At 51.0% G+C, this 20,866-nt stretch overlaps 1 protein-coding gene across 23 annotated transcripts in view; it reads right to left on the bottom strand.

Annotated features, from left to right (window-relative positions):
• The window catches only part of LOC105469783 (transforming acidic coiled-coil containing protein 2), a 263,440-nt gene that overhangs the window by 99,921 nt on the left and 142,653 nt on the right, over nucleotides 1-20,866 (bottom strand). For 18 of the 23 annotated variants that reach the window (XM_071069000.1, XM_071069003.1, XM_071069008.1 and 15 more), the window contains one exon: nucleotides 8,749-8,883. The exons of the other annotated variants lie outside the window; for them this stretch is intronic. In XM_071069000.1, the coding sequence (XP_070925101.1) occupies nucleotides 8,749-8,883 (135 nt within the window). The remainder of the gene's footprint in view (nucleotides 1-8,748; nucleotides 8,884-20,866) is intronic. 23 annotated transcript variants of the gene reach the window in all.

Here is a 20,866-nt window from a genome sequence, read left to right on the forward strand (position 1 = left end):
TGTGTACTGGCCACAATGTTAAGCTTCTCCCTGTGGTTTCAGCAAAGCCACTCTGGCCAGGCTGCAGGTCCTCCAACCTGGAAGACTTCCCCCTTTCATTTTTGTTTGCTTATTTCTTTTTGTTGTTGTTGTTTGATCTTCCATCCCTCTTTAAGAAATCATTCTGATTTTGTTCATCGGCTTTCAGCCCCATTATCTAAACCCAAGAAAGGCAGGCAGGACCCTGTAATTCTTTCTGCAAAGCCAGGAAATGATGCTCAGTGAGATAGTATTTAGACAGAGATGGGAGCAGGGACACCAAGGTGGGGCACAAGGTGGGCAAGTCATCCCCAAAGAGCCACCATCCCTTGCCTCTTAGCCCAGGAGAATACTCCAAGGTCTCCATGTTTGGTGGAACCACATGGGGAATTACACCCCTTGCCCTGGGCCCCAGCGTTGGGCAGTAAGGGGAGGAAATGCTGGTGCCAAGCCCGAAGCCCTGGGCAACTTGTCCCACCGAGCCCCTGCCCAGCCACAGCCCAGCCTGGGAGTAGTCATCTCTGCAGTGTCACCCTCAGACATAGTGTGGCCCACGTTGCAGGGTCACCACTGTATCCCCAGCACCTGCCTGCAACCTTGCACAGAGCAAATGCTCAATCAATGTTGGTGAATGGATGAATGCAAGGCACAAAGACAGACCCAGGTCCCCTCCATCCCCATGGCCACTGCTTTAATTCAGGCCACCACTGTCTCCCACCTGGACCACAGTAACAACTTCCACAAGGCCCTCTGACCTCTGGCCTCTCCTGCACCCACCCTCCTCCTCACCACCAGAGGTATTTCCCCAAACTAAATTCCACCCTGACTCTTCCCTGCTTGAAAAGAGAAGACATGTTTCTTTGCACTTCTTGGGCACCAGCAAACTCCCCAGTCCAGCTGCAGGCCCCTCTAAATCCGAGGACTATGGCCACCTTGGTTGCTCACCCTGCTGCTCTGTCCGAGACTGCTGTACCTCCCTCCAGTCCCTTCAGTTCCTCCCTGACCTGTTGCCTGAATCTGCTGGGCCTCGCCACACCCCAAGCTTTGGCACATTTGGTTCCTCTTCCCTGAAGCACTTTTGCCCTTCTTTACTCTCAGCAAACACCTAGTCATGTTGTAAAACTCAGTGGTGATGCTGCCTCCTCTGGGAAGCCCTCCCAACTTCTCCAGGCAGAGTCAAGTGCTCCCTTCTCTTGAGGTCTTTTGTTCTCAGCTCTGTTGGAGAGTTTATCATGTTGTTTTATGCTAAGTTTATCATGTTGTATTTTTCTGTTTCCAGAACAGCTGTCTGTCTGCTTCCTTTTCCCCATCACTGCTGAGAGCAGGGGGAATGTGAATTCAGTGCCTCCTACTTGTCAAACACTGAGCTACATTCTTCATGTATATTTACAACTCACAATAACCCCCAAGAGGTGGGTACCACTAGCCCCACCTTAAAGATGGGTAAACCAAGGCTCAGAGTAGTCAAGTAACTTACGCCACATCACACAGCTGGTAAATAGGCATGTCTTTCCAACTTCATGCTCCTTCCCCTGCGCCACATTCTGAATAGTCCGTGGCACAGAATCAACCGGGATGTTATCTGCTGAGACGCTGGCTGGCAGGATCAAAAAATGCAAACAAAGCAGAAGAGAGGACCGAGGAATACTGCCTGACTCCACCCAGACTCCAGTGCTCAGCAGGGCCTTCTCCTGCCAGCCAAGTGTTAAAGAAACTGACTCATCAACACGGGGCGGCACTCCGGCAAGGTGGAGTCCCGAGCCACACATGCTCGTACCATATCCCACCCCACCCCACCTCCCTGGGCCCTGCCTCCCTTGGTTTGGGGGTCTATTTCTCTACCTCCTTTGGGGCACTCTGTGACCGGCCGTCTCCTGGTCACCTCTCTTTCTGCACCTCCACTGGGTCTGAGGGCTCGAGAGTGAGCATTTGGCTTGGAAGGAACGCAGCCTCCTGGAGTGCAAGCACCTAAACCATCAAGTGGCAGCCGAGGGCCGTCCCTGGGCAGCCGTGCTGGGGGAGGAGGGTGGGCTCCTGGCCTCAGCTGCCCCTATTCAGGGCAAGAAGGGACCCCACACTGCCTTGGAACCTTCCACCCAGCAGTGCTGTGCTGAGCGTGTCCAGCCGCGCTCTCAGACTCCTGCCCATATGTTCCTCCCTGAGCCCCACTTCGGGGCGGGATCCCCTTCCCAGCTGCTCTAGGGGCCGTGGGACTGCAGCCCAGATGGCGTCACAAGCTGAAGCTTTGCAGCTTCTCCCAGCTGTGCCCCCAGAGTAGGGCCAAGGAGCCCCGCTGCTGACAGCTCTCCTTCCCCTCCCCTACCAGAAGAAGGAAAAGAACTGCAGACCTGGGCCCACAAGACTGAGGAGGCCACAGTCTAACTGACGCCCTCTGCTCCTGCTCCTGCTCCTCAGGCTGAAGCCGGCCGGCGGGCCCAGCGCCCGCTCCGCTGCAGCTCACATTACAGAGACTGAGCAGGCGCCGGGATACCATCGATGCCCCCGCGCGTCTCACCGGCCGGTGACGTGGCTCAGGGTAGTTATGCTGTCTGCCCTGGACCCAGTGGGCCTTAGAAGCAAAAGAACAATGGAAACTCGACCTGCGTAACGAAGGAATGATGCCACGAGGGCCCAGTTTGGTCAGCACAGAATCTAATCCCCAGAGACCCTCAGCCCAACAACCCAGCCCCTTTCCCTCGTGAGGCCAAGAGGCTCATCCGCACCCCGCCTACAAGGCACAGTGCCGCGCCGGGGAGCGGGCTGGGAGCGGGCTGGCGAACTGGCTCCAGAGTGAAGATGCATCAGGTTTTCCAAAGGGCTGACTTCTCTAACTCGGGTGGAGGGAATGGGGAGGTTTCTGCCCTTCCCCTCCTGCGCAGGAAGAACTCTCGGGTCTTGGAGAAGTGTTGACAGAGGGAAGGGAGCAATTCGGGGCAGGCTGCCGAGGACGGGTGGTGCCAGGAGTGTGGGGGCACCTTACAGGAAAGCCGGAAGGAAAAGCCAAGGCCGCAGCCGACACAGGCTGCAGCTCAGGGCAGCATTTTCTCAAGGGGTGTCTGCTGGGCCTCCTGCCCAGCACCAGGGATCCAGCTTCCTCCCTGCAAGAAGCTCAGCGGCTTCTCCCATCCCGTTTCTCCTGGGTCTATCCAGACAGCCCTTGGCCAGGTTTCCAAGTCACCAATTCCTAGGGGACAGCTGTCCGCAGTAGGGAGTGACAGGCCAACTCTGAACAGAGATGATGCTTGCGTGGGCTCACACCCACACCCACTCAGCTCATGTCCAACACAGCAGGCTCTTTGCCACAAGCCCCCAGAGGTCAGCTGTGGCTGCCTTGGTGAGGTTAGGGCTTTCAACTTGTATTCCTGCAAATTCTTATCATCAGACCCCTCGCCTGACTTCAGCCTCGTACTGCTCTCCAAAGAGCTGATAGCTCTGGAAAAGTCAGGGTGACCTGCTGACCCCACAAGGCCTCAGGCTACACTGGAGGGGAAAGGAAGGCCCATCAGAATCGTGGTCACTGCAGCAATGGTCTCCCTCCCAGGCAGGGTTGGGAGGCAGAGACTTGAAGCTCTCTCTCCTTCCCAGAACCTCGCTTTTCTCCCTAAGTCACATCTGTTTTCCCCAAGGCCTATAGCCTAATGATTACCAATCAGAGTGGGGGGAGGGGAGTGTGAAAACTCCTGGAGAAAAGCCATTTGCACTGGAAATGTGGGATTGTGTCATCGTTTCCACAGCAGCCGTGAGAAGCAGGAAGAGGCAGCAGGAAGTCACCCAGCATGTCTGCAAGAACAGAGCATCTGTCGATTCTGTAATAAGATGTGCCCTGGGCTTTCTTTGTCAATCCACCAGGTCTCACTGCCTCGCTGCTCCCCTCCAAGCCCAAAGAGAGAAGACAAAGCCACAGATGTGGTGGGCACTGCAGCTGCCTGTGCATAACACCCAGAAGGCACACTGGCTCCAACAGGAGATGCCCGGCTAGAGACGGGAACCCATGGAGGATGTATTTCCAAATCAAGAGTCCAACCAGGACCTCAAATTCTGACCCAGGGCTGGGCATGGTGGCTCACGCCTACAATCCCAGCAGTTTGGGAGACTGAGGCGGTCGGATCACCTGAGGTCAGGAGTTCAAGACCAGCCTGGCCAACATGGTGAAACCCTATCTCTACTAAAAATACAAAAATTAGCCAGGTGTGGTGGCGGGTGCCTATAATCCCAGCTACTCAGCAGGCTGAGGCAGGAGAATTGCTTGAACCCAGCTGGTGGAAGTTGCAGTGAGAAGAGATCACACCACTGCACTCCAGCCTGGGCTACAAGAGCGAAACTCCGCCTTAAAAAAAAAAAAAAAAAAAAATTCTGGCTCAGGCTGGGTGAATAACGACTTCCATTTCAGTGAAATGAAATGTTCAAGCTAACATTTTTGAAACTTGCTTTGAAAACCTCCAGGAACTCATCCAAAGGGAAAAAAACACGGTTTATTGGATCCCTGGACCCAGGCCATGGCCCCATGGTTGAAAGCAGCTGTGGAGAGAGTTGAGGTGGAGATTACACTGAAGGTGATGGAACCACAGCTGTTAGGGAGCCCCAGGAAATGCGAGCCTCAATCCTAAAACCACTCCTGTCTTGGCAGGCAGCTAGCCAGGTCTTTAACAATGCAGATCCCATCATATCACTGGACTGCCTTGGGGCTTCTGGATGCTCTTAAAAGAAAGCCCACGGAGCCCATGACCAAAGCTGCTACAATCAGAGCAATGAAATAACGTAGTATTGGATTATAACCCAAAGAATAAAATGAATATCCAGGAATCCATGCAAATATAAATACATGATTGAATCAATTAATAAATGAAGGAGAAGAGACAAATCTCCTGCACAGAAAAACTCTAAATAACTCTGTAGATGTTCTGCCCTAACAGAGGAGGAGCGCAACTCTCCACCCTTTAAGTGTGCACATAGTGACTTCCTTCCACAGACTACAGCACTGAAAGGGGAGGAAAAAAGGAACTTGGTGGGGTGCAGTGGCTCACGCCTGTAATCCCAGCACTGTGGGAGGCCGAGGCAGGCGGATCACTTGAGGTCAGGAGTTTGAGACCAGCCTAGCCAACATGGTGAAACCTTGACTCCACTAAAAATACATTATCCAGGCGTGGTGGCGGGAGCCTGTAATCCCAGCTACTCAGGCGGCTGAGGCAGGAGAATCGCTTGAGCCTCTGGGGTGGAGGTTGCAGTGAATGAAGATTGTACCACTGCACTCCTGCCCGGGTGACAGAGTGAGACCCTGTCTCAGAAAAAAAAAAAAAAGTAACTTTACAGTGGAGACACTCAACAAACATGACCTCAGCCAAGCAACTGAGGTCAATGTCAGCAGTGATATGTCATGTTGATGGTATGTACCCTTGATAGGATGTGATGAAAGTGACACTTGATCTCTGTTATTCCTCCCAAAATCCACAGGCCCAGTCCAATCATGAGAAAAGCATCAGACAAATTCCAATAGTGGGCATCTTACTAAATACCTGACCAGAACTCAAAACTTTCAAGGTCATCAAAAACAAGGCAAGTCTAAGAAGAAACTGCCACAGCCAAGAGGCACCTACAGAAACAAAATGGAAATGTGGTGTCCTGGATGGGATCCTGAAACAGAAAAAGGACATTAGGGAAAAACTAAGAAAACATGAATAAACTATTGTCTTAGTCCACTTTCTGTTGCTTATAGCAGAATACCTGAAACTGGATAACTTATAAAGAAAAGTAGTTGTTTTCTTACAGTTATGGAGTCTGAGAAGTCAAAGGTCAAGGGGCTGCATCTGGTGAGGGCCTTCTTGCTAGTGGGGCTCTACAGAGTCTGGAGGTGGTTCAGGGCATCCTATAACAAGGGGGCTGAGTACGCTAGCTCAGGTCTTTTTTCCTCTTCTTATAAAGCCACCAGTCCCATCCCCATGATAACTCAGCAATCCATTAATTCATGAATGGATTAACCCATTCATGAGTGCAGAGCCACATAAGCCAATCACCTCTTAAAGGCCTCACCTCTCAATACTGCCATATTGGGGGTTAAGTTTCAGCATGAGTTTTGGAAGTGACCAATACTCAAACCATAGCAACTATAGACTTCAGTTATTATAAAAAAGATGTATCAATATATCAATAACTTTTTTTTTTGAGATGGACCTCAGGGTTCATGCACGTACTGTTCCTCCCCAGCAATATCTACTCTCTTCCCAGTATCTTCAGCAACCCTCAGCCCAGCCCACGCATAAACCCACAAAGCTTAAGCTCTCAGTCGCTTCCCTGGGAAGCCATCCTCAGCTACCCAGACTGAGGTTGTGCGTCGCATCCACCCAGGGTACTGCACTTCTCCCCAGTAACTGATCGTTCCGTGTCTATCTTCCAGCACTGGATGTTCCTCGAGGGCAGGACGGTGCCTGTCTTCCGGACCTCTGAGTCCTGTCCCTAGCACAGTGATTGGCCGAGGGTAATCCCAAGTTCATGTTGCTGAATGCTCAGATGTGTAAAGGAATGAGATTCAGAAGCAACCCACACAGCGGGCTCCAGGGCTAAAGGTGAGATCGCCCAGTGTGCCCTCTATGACAGGTTGAGAGCCATGAGCCCATCTGACCTCTGGAAAGAAAAACAGAGAGCAAATGGGTACCACTTGTGTCTGCTGGTGCCAGGAGGCACCAGAGATGCTCTCTGACCCTAAGACTGCATCAGCTTAAAAGGTCTGGAAGTTGAAATGTTTATTTTATATTTCATCAAAAATCTACTCTAGCCCTTGGATAAGTTCTTTAAAAAAAAAAAAAAAAAAAGAGGTATAACTTACATACCAAAAAATAGCAAAATTCACTCTTGTTAGGTATATAATTCCACAAAGTTTACAGAACATTTCCATCACTCCCACAAAGATCCCTTCATGCCCATTTGTAGTCAATACAAATCCCAGCCCCCAGTGCCCACTGATCTGTTTTCCATTCCTTATTGTTTTTCCTTTTCCAGAATCTCATCTAGACTGAATCATGTAGAAGGTCGTCTTTTGAGTCCAGCCTGTCTCACTTAGCCTAATACATTGAAATTCATCAATTTAGTTGCATGAATCAATAGCTTGTTGCTTTTTATGGGTAATATTCCTTGGCATAGACATACCACAATTTGTTGGTCCTTTCACCAGTGGATAGATACCTGGGTTGCTTCAAATTTGGGGCAATTATGAAGACTATATGCGTACAAGTTTTTAGGTAGACATATATTTTTATTGTTCATAGGTAAATATCTAAAAGTGAGATTGCTGGGTCATATGGTGGATTTATGTTTACCTTTATAAGACACTGAAGGGCAGAATATTTGAGAAGAGTAATTGTATTTTTTTCTCCAACACATTTTACTTGAGCACCTACTATGTCCAAGGCAAACCCAGGGCGTTTCCCCAAACACCTGGGGATGTTCCTGCTCTCTGCTTGTGCTATCTCATCAGCAGAAAAGCAGACCTCCCATACATTTCCTTGTCCTTGGGCCAAGAATTATGGTATAGACCAGGCACTGCGGTGGATCCAAAAGGGGTGGAACAAATGCATAACAATCTGAAGGATGGAAAGTCCCTCTGGGACTCAGGACCAACAGAGCTGCAGGGAGATGCCAGGAGATACAGGACAGAGAAGAGTTTAATGGTCTGGGTGGCATCATCCAGATAAGGCAGACTCTGGTCCAGCTCTGGGCCCCCCTACTATTACCCAGTATTCTAGAATATCATCTGCATGCGGCGATGTTCCCTTCCTCTGATTTCTCTACTACTTTCAGACACTCTGGTTTGGCAGCTGTTGTCTACGCTTTGGGCAACCCTTATATTCTTGCCCTCTACCATGGCTTAGCTTTCAGCATTGTATGCTTCCCAGCCAGCAGGAGCTCCCTGAGGACCAAGGCCTGATGTTCTCAGCACACCCAGGTGCATTTGGCTTTCCACAAAATACTGTCCAAGAATGCTCTTTAGGAGGCTTTAATGATTTATAATCAAAACCAACCGCTTGTATGGAAACAGGAGTTCCAAAGACTTGCTCTAATCATTCACTTTATGTGTCAACTTGGCTGGCCCTTTGAACCCAGATATTTGATACAACCTGTCTCAGTTTCACTGTGGAGATATTTTTTCGATGAGATTAATATTTAAATCAGTAGATTTTGAGTCAAGCTGATTACCTGCTATAATGTGGGTGGACTTCATCCCATCAGTTGAAGGCCTTAAAGGAAAAAGACTGACCTCCCCCAAGGAAAAGGGAATTCTGCCAGCAGATGGCCCTCAGGCTCTGCTACATCAACTCTTCCCTACTCTCCAGCCTGCCAGCCTACCCTGCATTATTTCAGACTTGCTAGCTCCCACAGTCACATGAGCCAATCCCTTAAAATAAATCCCTCTCTCTGCATATATATACACATATAAATACACACACATATAGATCATCCATCCCTCTATCCATCCATCCTATTGGCTCTGTTTCTCTGCAAAACCCTAACACACTCGCTCACACCATGCTTCCCACGGTGACATGAGGAGCAGGTGGGCAAGGGTAAACCTGAGATTGGCTACGGCCCACAGGGCCAGAAAGACATGGTCTCATAGGGCCAGACGGTCACTGCCTTGTTACCTTCCTAAATGTGGCTCACCCCAAGACCCAGGAGGCAGAGACCACCAAGCCCCTGCTCTCCAGGGGCAGCTGCTGTGGACGGGGGCTTGCACAATACCTGCTGAGGTCCTTGGCCGGATCTGGGCAGGAGGGAGTAGAAGCTTCTACTCCGTCACCAGTTGGGGCAGAAGGCGAAGTTGTGTGTTCTGCAGCCGAGGGAGCAAGACCCGCACGGGCAGCAGCTGGGGAGATGCTGGGGACACAATGAGGGAATTATTCCACATGGGGCTGGGCTCATTAATGGCACATTCATCAGGCCCCACTCACCCCACCCAACCCACCCGCCCACACATGGAATGGACTCTTTAAGCCCCAACACAGGGCTCCCCAGCTTCCCCACCCAGGCCTCCACTTCTACACAGCAGGGCCTGTGGCTGCAACAAAGCGGCTCCCAGGCCAGGCCCTTAAGCTCCTCCCTTCTTAGGCTCCTGCAAAACGGGGTTTCTTTAACAGAGGCAGCTCAGGTGTCCAGGACACGCTATGTGAGTTTTCTCGTTTGATTTTTGTTTAGAGGAGAGGATTTTTTTTTTTTTTTTTTTGAGACAGAGTCTCGCTCTGTCGCCCAGGCTGGAGTGCAGTGGCACAATCTCGGCTCACTGCAAGCTCTGCCTCCCAGGTTCACGCCATTCTCCTGCCTCAGCCGCCCGAGTTGCTGGGACTACAGGCCCCCGCCACCACGCCCAGCTAATTTTTTGTATTTTTAGTACAGACGGGGTTTCACCGTGTTAGGCAGGATGGTCTCGATCTCCTGACCTCATGATCCACCAGCCTTGGCCTCCCAAAGTGCTGGGATTACAGGCGTGAACCAACGCGCCCGGCCGAGGAGAGGATTTTTTTTATGATGATTTCTATTCGTTTTTGATAGGCAATAAAACTCTATAAGGTGAGAACCAAAATACAACTTCACAAATTCCCCAAGCTTTGCCCGCAAATCCCAAGGCTGAGAAAAATCCAGGGGAAAAGGCTGATGGGGTAATTCGGGAACCTGTCCCGGGGCCAGTTGGGCCACCCGTGTCCTGGGGGAAGGAATGAGTTTCAGAGCCGGAGTGTGGCCCTCGGGCAGGGAACTAGTGCCCCCTGCTGGACAACTGGGGAACCACAGTGTGCAGGGGCCTCCAGGGGTAGCACTGGAGACCACGCCCCACAAAAGCCAAAAGGCTTAGGCACGCAGCGCAGAAGAGGTTCTGATTTTCCGCGCTGGCAAAAAGCAATGCTAGCAATGGCCTCCACAGACTAAAGCCTGGGAACAGCTTTCAGGGTGGTGCCCTCCCCGCCTCTCCAGCCATCCCTGCTCCTGTCCACAGTGGGACTGGCCAGGCTGAAGGTGTCTTGGGGTAGCCAGGCGGAATAGAAGACTCAGCACAGAGGGCCTGAAACCCAGCCTGAGGTGGTAGCTGGGGTTTGTGGCATCACAGCCCTTGCAGTGAGGGATCACTGCTTCCCTCTAGGGGTAAACACCTTCAGGGAGCTCCCAGATTGCAGAAGTCCAGGGTTCGTGGGCTTCTGGGCTGCTACATCTGCTCGCTCCATCTTCTCGAGGTCCACCTGAGAGGCCAGCACCCTGATCTGAAGGGCAGCTGCCATAGGCGCTCACACCACACACTGGACAGAGAACACAGTCTTGCCCATAAGTCTGGTCACAGCTTAGCAGATTCTGCAGGTCCAGCAGGCACCGCCCAGCCCCTCACCGCCCTAGCCTCAGAGGTCCATGAGGACAGGGGCCACATAAGATCCCAACCCTGGGCCAAGCCGCCCACAGCAGGCAGAGGGGGGTTCGCCAAGTGTCCAGCTGGCTGCAACCAAGAGTGGGAGCAGAGCCAGGGCTGGAACCCACGCTGCCTGCTCCCTTGGGGCCCCACCAACAGAGAAAAACAGAGCCCAAGGAATAAGGACCAAAGGAAGCCCAGAGCAGACCAATCCATGGGGGAACAAAAATTACAAGTACTTGGAGGAAACCCAGCAAAACAGCGAAGTGGGTTTACAGATGGAGTGACTGGCCTCCTTTGTCAAACTATTATTTGTAACAATTTGGGCAGTGAATAAAATTAATTATTTCATAAAAGAATGACTCAAAATGAATAATGCAAACTACCAGGGGCATTTAAGCTCCTTAAAAGAGCTGTTTTGCACTTTGGAGGCCGACGTGTACTCATAATCGGCAAATGGACCACTTACAAACGCAAAACTACTAGTCTAACTTTGCTTTCTCAAGAAATCACACTGCTGTGCTCCTCCCTCCACCACACACATCCCACCAAGATTTTGCTTAGTTTAATGCAAATTGAGGAAAGGTGGAATTGTTTGTGGTTCTGTGATGTAAGGGTATTGTTTATCAAACTGCAAGGAAGGATCTCTGTCTTAGAAAATGGTGGCAGAGGGGAGGGGGGATGCTACCTTAGATATGTGGCCCACAGCTAATCACAGCAAAGCCAACTCTGCGGGCATCTGATGCAGATGCCCAAGGCTACACCTGCCCCATCTCTGAGAACACCCTGGGGCAGCACAACCAAGGCTCACTCGCCAAGCTCCCCTGCCTGCCCTTAACACCCACAGCTGCTCCTCTTCCTGAGGGGCCACCTGGCTGCTCCCTCCTCCATTCCCTGTGTTGGTCCCAACTGCCATGGCCACACCCTTCCTGCACTGGCTGGGTCCCATGAGCCAAAGGCACCAAACAAGTGTGACTCAACAGCTCATTTAAGAAAGGTGCCCCCCTCCTTCCACCGCCTGTTGGCTCATACCCAGGGGCCGAGGAGGTCACGCTCCCACCAGGAAACACTCAGTGACTCACCATCCAAGCCCAAGCGCTAACACATGGGCCCCCACAGACACCTCCCGCACCCAACAGAACTTCTCTTCCCTCCTCCCCCTCCTCCTCCTCCCCCAATTTTCCCAGCATGGTAGTGGCACCATCAGCCCACCAGGCCCTGGCACTGACTTCCAGTTCTCTCATTCCCATGCCCCTCATCACCCCTTCCTGCTGAGTCACCTCCTTCTCCTTCTGGAATCCGTTCTCTCTGAGCAGGACTCCTGGGGCTATCCTGCTGTGCCTGCTTTCCATTTTGTCCCCTCAGATCCAAGGCCCCACAGCCACCAGAATGACCCAACTCAAGTTCTGATCAGGTCCTTCCTCTGACGAAAGCCCTCCCTGACTTTCCACGGCATTCGGAAGCCGGTCCTCCAGGAGCCTAAACAAGGTCCCTCGAACTCCCCCTGAGCTGCCAGAGGGCAATGTTGCTCAAGCAGACTGAGCAAGCAGGTAGCGGCAGCCGGCAGCCAGCTCCTCACCAACAACCCCGGTCAGCTCCGCCTGCATTCAAGCCTCTCGTGACCAGCAGTGACTCCTCTTAAAGTCATTGTTCTCAGGAAGTCAGGCCCTGAACAAATGCCCAGGACCAATCCCAGGCCTTTGCAGAACCTTCCAGACAGCTGCCAAACCCAGCCCAGAGAGAGCAGGGCACCGACATGGGGTCCGCACATTCTGTGGTCTCATTCCACCTGCTAGTTATCTTGCTGTCTTCCTCCAGTGGGAAGTGAGCCTGGGCTAAACGTCTGGGATGCCTTTTTCCATTTAAGGAGTTAATCAGTGTTTAATAAAATAAACTTTATTTTGGAAAAATAAAGTTTTCCAAACTTTATTGGAATAACGAAGAAGCTGAATTCAAATTCAAGTGGAGTATTTATATTTTTGAAAGAGGAAGGATACGTTGATTTAAATTCAACCTGCTATTTCTTCTTGTTTACGACAGAGTTGACAGCACAGAAACCACCACGCTTTTAGCAGACAGCCATGACTTATTGATCAAGGCGTTCTTTCCAGCTAAGCCCAGCTGGACAAGACCTCAGAATCCATCTCAACACAGACCCCTAGAGAACTACTACCAATGGATCAGAGACGATGGGTCCGAAGAGCTTGCTATCCCTGAGTTAGCACCTTGCTAAGGTCCTCACAAACAACAACTGGTCACTCTGCCCATTCGGCTGCAGTCTCCAGCCACACACACAGCTCCAGGGCTCGCATTCAGCCCTGCAGGTCCGGCTGCAGTGAGACACCGTCAGCAGCTGTTGTCCTTTGATTCCCTGCTCGGGGCTTTTGAGTCCTGCCGGGCAAATCCCTCACTGAACTGATAGCAAATTTCATTTCAGAGATCGGCTGGAGCTGCCAAATTAAGCCCTTGTGCAAGGACAAACACCAGAGTGGCCCAGGCTGTCACGGGAGGGTGATAACAGCCCCCAAGGTGCAGGCTGAACACAGGGGTCCTGTTGGCCAGATGGGCGACAGCATCTTATCTCCCATTTCACATCACCATCTGGAAGGCATTTAGCACAACAGCCCTTCCTCCCAGGCCTCTTGATTTTTTTCTTCCCGAATCCCCAAGTGCACGTGATCACGTAATAGGGCAAGCGTTAAGGCTTGACTCAGGTCATGCTGAAGGTGAGATGCAAAGTGCAGAAAGGAAAGTGCTGTGAAATTGTGGGTTTGGAGAGCCAGGCTTTGTTGATACAAATGCTGAACAGCCAGTCCCACCGAGGCCTGGGACTTGATAAAATAAGACTCAGCAATGGGAGATAGAACAGGCATCTCTCAGAGGCAGCCACTGAAAAGCCCCAAAGCCAAAATCAGAAGGTGCTGAGAGGTGCTTGTGAACTGGCTGGAAGCTCCGAGGCAGGGCATGTCCAGACGTTTCTGGTCGCTGGTGAGATCCACCGGCGTTCGAGCACCAGCCAGTTCACGTGAGAGCGCCAGCAGCCTCAAATGAGCTGATGTGCAGATTTCCAGCGGGCGCTGGGCTCCTGCGCAGTTAACCCCGAACTGGCTGCTCAGTTCTTCCCCGGCACATGTCTATCCACGTTACCTTCACAGAGTGAGCCCGTGCTCAGAGGAGGGACGTTATTTTCAAACTTAGCCCAAGCAAAACTTAAGCAGGAAGGAAACTATTCACCAAGGGAAAAGTGATAAACACCATCCCAAAACCATAGGCAAGGCTTTGGTCTGGCTTGGATCGTCCAAGTTATAAATCCCCATGTCTGGTCATCACCAGCAGCTCTGCGGGCCCAGGGGCAAGACTTGCTTATGTCCTGAGCTCTCTGGGGATGAGTCCTGGTGTACGGAGGCTACAGGGGTTGAGACACAAGGGATAAAAGGAGAGTGATCTTTGATATCCAAGATTATTTATTCAGAAAGTCAAAATCTACCTATACAGATAAAGCAGCTCAAGAAGCACGAAAAACCAAAACAAGAACAAAATTTGTGTTAGTGTGAACCGTATGAAATTCTCAATATTTGACACTTGCCAATGTGGCAATTCATGTGGCTCAACCCAACAGCAGCCAGCCAGACACTGGAAACTCAAAGGCTCTGCAGAAGTGTAACGGTGCACCCCAATTTACTCAGCACGCTGGTCACTGGCTTCACAATTTTTTTTCTTTTGTTTTTTGAGACAGAGTCTCACTCTTTCACCCAGGCCAGACTGCTGTGGCACGATCTCAGCTCACTGCAAGCTCCGCCTCCCGGGTTCCCGCCATTCTCCTGCCTCAGCCTCCCAAGTAGCTAGGACTACAGGCACCGGTCACCACGCCCGGCGAATTTTTTGTATTTTTTTTAGTAGAGACGGGGTTTCACTGTGTTTGCCAGGATAGTCTCAATCTCCTGACCCGTGATCCACCCACGTCAGCCTCCCAAAGTGCTGGGATTACAGGCGTGAGCCACCGCGCCCGGCCGGCTTCACAAATTTGATTCATGAATGTCAAAAAGCACCTTCTAAAGGGTACAAAGGAATTCTATTATTCAGAGAAGACTTTTGGGAGATCCATTGTCTAAATTGAAAATAATTCCTCCACTTTATCATTCAGTTTTTGTTTGTTTATTTTTTGAGACAGAGTCTCACTCCTGTCACCCAGGCTAGAGTGCAATGGCACGATCTTGGCTCACTGCAACTTCCGCCTCCCAGGTGCAAGCGATTCTCCTGCCTCAGCCTCCCGAGTAGCTGGGATTACAGATGCCCGCCACCACGCCCGGCTAAGTTTTTTATATTTTTAGTAGCGACAAGATTTTGCCATGATAGCCAGGCTGGTCTCAAACTCCTGACCTCAGGTGATTCACCTGTCTTGGCCTCTCAAAGTGTTGGGATTACAGGCGTGAGCCACCATGCCCAGCCTATCATTCAGTTTTTAATAAGGCACCTGCTTAAATAAAGGTTCCACGGCCGGGCGCGGTGGCTCACGCCTGTAATCCCAGCACTTTGGGAGGCCGAGGCGGGCGGATCACAAGGTCAGGAGATCGAGACCACGGTGAAACCCCGTCTCTACTAAAAATACAAAAAATTAGCCGGGCGCGGTTGTGGGCGCCTGTAGTCCCAGCTACTCGGGAGGCTGAGGCAGGAGAATGGCGTGAACCCGGGAGGCGGAGCTTGCAGTGAGCTGAGATCCGGCCACTGCACTCCAGCCTGGGCGACAGAGCGAGACTCCGTCTCAAAAAAAAAAAAGGTTCCACTAACCTTTGTGAGGTGGTTGAACTCACTTATGCATACACATAGAGGGAAGACAAAAAAAAATCTTCTTGTGCAGACAGAAAAAAAATAAAAGAAACTACATGATTTGGAAGCAAGAGGAGAAACAGCAGCTGTGGTCAATATGAATTCCCTGGCCTTTCAACTTGTGACCACTTTAAACTCTGCTCCCGAATCTGGAAACTCTCTGGTGAGGCTATGACACTCAGCAGGGGCCACCCCACCTCCTTCTGTCCAAAGTCAGAGATCAGAAACTTCAGCCCTCAGCTGCTGGGCCTGGGGTCTGCCTTCCTGAGGAGCTATGATGAGCTGCTCACACTTGTTCACAGGTGAGGAGAAAAGCAAGCGCCTGGACAACACCGCCTTCACCTGGTGGCCCTCCAAGGATTAGAAATGCAGGTGTGGGCCCCTCCCAGCCCCCCTGAATCAGACTCTGGGAAGGGGGCAGCAATCTGGGCTGTCAGGAGGTGATTCTGACGCACACTGAAGTCTGACCCACAGACACGAGTCCGGTGAGCAGTTTCTCAGCTATGTGGATGGGAGTCCTCAAGTTCTCAGGGGACCTCTCTGCGTGGATTCTTGACTGTGGGAAAAGCACAGGAGGCTCCTGGATGTGCCCCATTTCACTGCTTAATACACAGTGGTACAGCAGCTGGAAGGTTTCATTGAAAAACCATTCTGCTTTTTTTAAGATGGGCCTCACTGTGTCACCCCAGCTCTCAGCCTGGTCTCCGCTCACTGCAACCTCCACCTCCCGGGCTCAAGCAATCCTCCCACCCCAGCGTCCTGAGTAGCTGGGACTACAGGCACGCACCACCACACCCAGCTAATTTTTGTAGAGGCAGGGTTACCCAGGCTCATCCTGCTTTTTTAAAAAATGAAAATACTGAACAGATGAGAGTACAAGTGGCCATAGGCAATGTGGTCATTTGTAGAAAGTTCTAGAAGATCTGGGCCCAGCTTTCTCTGTCATCCAGGGTTAGCTCAACCCCTGAAGCAGTTTCACAGCTCTTCCCTGAGGAAGGAAGCAAATTTTGATGCCCTCCAGTGGCATTAACAATAGAGAAAGGGTGCATCAAAATCCCTTTCATTTTATTTGAGAAATACCTTAGAGATGGAGGTGACTTCTCCTTTTTCTGCTACTCAGAAAAATAAGAGCTCTTGAAACTAGAGGGCAGGGCACCAAAGAATTAGCAGGCAACAGGGAAGGAGGAGTGAGGCTTGCTCTCTATTTTTCTCTCAGGTGGCTTAAAGCAAATGCTCCAGCTCTACTTTTTTTTTATTGATTTAAAAAAATTCTGCCGGGTACAGTGGCTCACGCCTGTAATTCCAGCACTTTGGGAGGCCAAGGCAGGCAGATCACCTGAGGTCAGGAGTTTGAGACCAGTCTGGCCATCGTGGCAAAACGCCATCTATACTAAAAATACAAAAATTAGCCAGACATGGTGGTGCACGCCTGTAATCCCAGCTACTCAGGAGGCTGAGGCAGAACACTAGCTTGAGCCCAGGAGGCCGAGTTTGCAGCGAACCCAGATTGTGCCACTGCACTCCAGCCTGGGAGACTGAGCAAGACTACATCTAAAAAATATATATATACACACACACACATATACACATACGTATATATATACACACATCTATATATACGTGTATATATATATACACACATACACACATTTTGATTTAATGTTTAAATTTAAACTACTGAAAAGGCACACCTCTCCTGAAGACTGTTACAGCCTGCCCCCTGCCCCATGTTCATCCCTCCCCTCCTTCTGCATCCCACCCTCTGCCTCTGTCCTTGCGGGAAGCAGAAAGTGCACAGGGATTGCAGGTGGATGGGGTGGCGGGGCCACTGCTGTGGTTAAATCGCCACTGCACACTAGAACGTCCCGCTTAGTTTCTCAATCAGATGGGCAAGGTGGAGCGCTGTTGATTCTTGCTATTCACAGTAACATTCTATCAAGTCGCCATGAACCCTGAATTAGGAAACACTGAATTATTGCATCTAGAGGAAATATAGGGGTAGGTTCCTGTGAGTTTCTGGGCACAATATTTTCATCAGCCAATCAACCAAAACATAACCTTGTTCCACGTGTGCTTCTGTTTAAAGACGCCTTCTTTAATAGGTAATTTTGTTTCATTGAATTCACAGCCACCAGCACTACAACTCATGCCAGGACGAAGCTTCTCTAAGGCACAACTTTTCACCCGAGGCTCATCATTGCACTTAGGAGGGCACTTTAGCGTCATGCTCAGGGCTCGTTTGAAACAATGTATTCACCAATGAAAAGCACAACAATTGAACGAAACGTGCCACACAAGGACACCTGTTTACAGTGCCAGAGCCACAACAAGAAGGCAGGGTGTTGCCTTGTTAAACCGTAGGTGAGAACGTGTGTGCTGGGCAGCTCTGCACGTGTCCACAAATGACTGACAAAGGACCACAAGTATCAATTCCGGGGTGATCAATACATTTTAGTGAGAAGGCAAATTCACAAATATGGAATCCGCCAATGAGGACCGACTGTATTTTACAGAGGCATCTGGTGACCAAAGTCAGACCAATCCTTGGTCTTAACAGAACTCTCTCTTTTCCGCCAATCCAGTAAAAACAAAACAACAGAACTCTGGATAAATGTTCAGTAACACCGACAAGGCACCAAAATTGCTCATTCCTTAGTCAAATACTGCCCCCGGTTTTAATCATGCCTGCCTTCTGCACAGAGGTCTGAATCTTTCCATAAGGAGAAAAGGCAAGAAGCTGGCCGAGTTCTCAGCACCGACATCTCTGCTTAGCCACTGGTCCCTTCCTGCATTCTGTGGTCACTCCTGGTCAGGGTTACAGGTAACACAACTGCATTACCTAATGCATTACCTTCCTTGGACTAGAGAGAGACCACAGATACAGGCGGAGCCCCAGGACACGGCGTCTCGAGGAAGCCTAGCTCTCCTGCAGCTCTGCCAGTGGACGTTTCAGAACACAGGTGGGCAGCCGGGCCAGAGCTGCTGCAGTCCCAGCTCTGCCACTTACTAGCTATGTGTACTGGAGCACGTTAATGTCTCTGAGCCCCAGTCTGCTCAACTGTGAAATGGCGGCCATGACAGCAGCTCCTACCTTCTACAGCTGGCGTGAGGATTTATGGAGACACTCAATGAAACACACCCAGCATGGTGCCTGGAGCGCGGGAAGTGTCCAGGCAAAAGGAGCCTTAAGAGCATGCACCACTCATCTACTATGGGGCCTGGGACAAGTCACTGAAAACACACAGTCTCAGGCATGGGAGGGGCCTTCAGAAGCACCCATCATACCCCCTGCTGGACTGCAGCTCTCTGAGAGCCATCCAGCCAAGTCCAGCGCCATCCTCTGCTTGGAGATTCCTCGTGCCCCCGCATCCCTCGACTGTAAGATGGAAGCATCGGGTGAGAGTGATCTCGGCTCCCTTCCAGGCTTCGCCAAGGGAGGGTGTGCCCCACTGGCTACAGCCAGAGGCCCCTGGGTCTTCCTAAAATGGTGGTGGTCAGGGAGCCAAATGGGACAAAGAGCGGGAGGAATAGGAGAGACAGGAAGGGGGTGCCCCACTTCTCACTGGAAACTTCTGTATACTTCTTGAGTGTTGGGGGCCTTCGTTCACAGCTAGGGTTTTTCCTTTAAGAAGTTAAATTCACACAAAAGTAAGAACTATGGCTGACTCAGACGGGTGTGGTGGCTCACGCCTGTAATCCCAGCACTTTGGGAGGCCAAGGCAGGCGGATTACCTCGGGTCAGGAGTTCAAGACCAGCCTGGCCAACATGGCAAAACTCCATCTCTACTAAAAAAAAAAAAATACAAAAAAATTAGGCGGGCATGGTGGCGCATGCCTGTAATTCCAGCTTCTCGGGAGGCTGAGGCAGGAGAATCGCTTGAACCCAGGAAGCGGAGGTTGCAGTGAGCAGAGATTGTGCCACTGCACTCCAGCCTGGGCGACAGAGTGAGACTCCATCTCCGGGGGGAAAAAAAAAAAGAACTATGGCTGACTCCTACCTATAAAAGGAATATCTAAAATTCCACATCAGTGCATGGCTGCCCTGGAATATCTGCTTCTCGCCTGCAGCTTCCCGCCCTGTCTATCCCATCCTCTGCTTTCTCGCCTACCAGGAACCTCCTCCTAGTTCTGAAGAAGCGTCTTGGTGCTGTCAGCTACCTGCCTGCACCCCAAGGAAGAGGGTCAGCACGGGCCGGCCCCCAGGTCCCTGTCCCCCCTCATCTGGTTTAAGTCACCACCATTCCTCCAGGGCCTGCTCAATGCCGTCTTGGGTACTGCAGTTCCAGAGATTACAAGTGACCAGTTCCTCCCTCGAGGAGTTCCCAGTCTTGCAAAGGAGATGGAATTAGATACGGGTCATTTACAAGCATCTGTGGAGGGCAGTGACATAGGGGCATAACTGGCGACCGCAGGAATTCAGAGGCAGGTTTCTCTCAGCTTGGGGAGAAGGCTTCCTGGAGGAAGGGTCACTGGGCCATGAGTTCTAGGAGGGAAGGGACAGTATCTGCCTATTCACCATGGCTTCCCCAGCACCAGGCAATATTGGGCAAAAAGCAGATGTTTCACTGATATAAACATAAATTCAAATGTGTGTATGTGTGTATTCAGAAACACACACACACACAGACATATGTGTGTGTAATAGACATATGTAGACATACATGTGTATGTGTGTATAGACATATGTAGACATGCACGTGTACATGTGTGTATGGAGAGAGACATGTGGAGGCATACATGTGTACATGTGTGCCTATATATGCATATATATGGGCATCTGAGCTGACTCTGAGGCTGATTCTGGAAAAGCCCGGGGTTAAATGCCAAGTTTGCAGGCAGAAGGAGCAGTGAAGCCTGAATCCAGGCCAAGCACAGTGTAGATGGAGAACCATGATGAGTATGGGGTTGCTGGGGTGTGAAGAGCAAGGAGAAGGGAGGCTGGTGGGAGGTGACATGGCAGAAGGGCAGGGGCAGGGACCCCAGGCCTCTGGCTCCCCTGCCATGTGCTGCTGACCCTCCTCTTTTCTGACCACCACCAAAAAATGAAAGAAAATGGGCCGGGCGCGGTGGTGGCTCAAGCCTGTAATCCCAGCACTTTGGGAGGCCGAGACGGGCGGATCACGAGGTCAGGAGATCGAGACCATCCTGGCTAACCCGGTGAAACCCCGTCTCTACTAAAAAATACAAAAAACTAGCCGGGCGAGGTGGCCAGCACCTGTAGTCCCAGCTACTCGGGAGGCTGAGGCAGGAGAATGGCGTGAACCCGGGAGGTGGAGCTTGCAGTGAGCCGAGATTGTGCCACTGCACTCCAGCCTGGGCGACAGAGCGAGACTCCATCTCAAAAAAAAAAAAAAAAAAAAAAGAAAATGAGCAGTGAATCCAGCTCTGTCCCAGGAAACCAGAAGGCAGCTAACTCAACCATTCCCTGAAAAAGGAGAAGTAGCACCTTCTCTCTACTGGAGGGCTTCTGTTTCAAACAGGGACCCCTGAAGGCCACATAGGAAAAAATTCTGTAAAATGCCCGTTGTATGTGTTGGGGGCTGGGTCAGGGAAGACGGTCTTCCTGGTATCTCAGATCATTCCTAAGGTCAAAAAAGAGGCCCCAGCTCTGGCACACACCTGTTCAGGACAGGTGTGCACACG

The sequence above is a fragment of the Macaca nemestrina genome, chromosome 9 (genome assembly GCF_043159975.1).
Source record: "Macaca nemestrina isolate mMacNem1 chromosome 9, mMacNem.hap1, whole genome shotgun sequence".
NCBI classification, from domain to species: domain Eukaryota; kingdom Metazoa; phylum Chordata; class Mammalia; order Primates; family Cercopithecidae; genus Macaca; species Macaca nemestrina.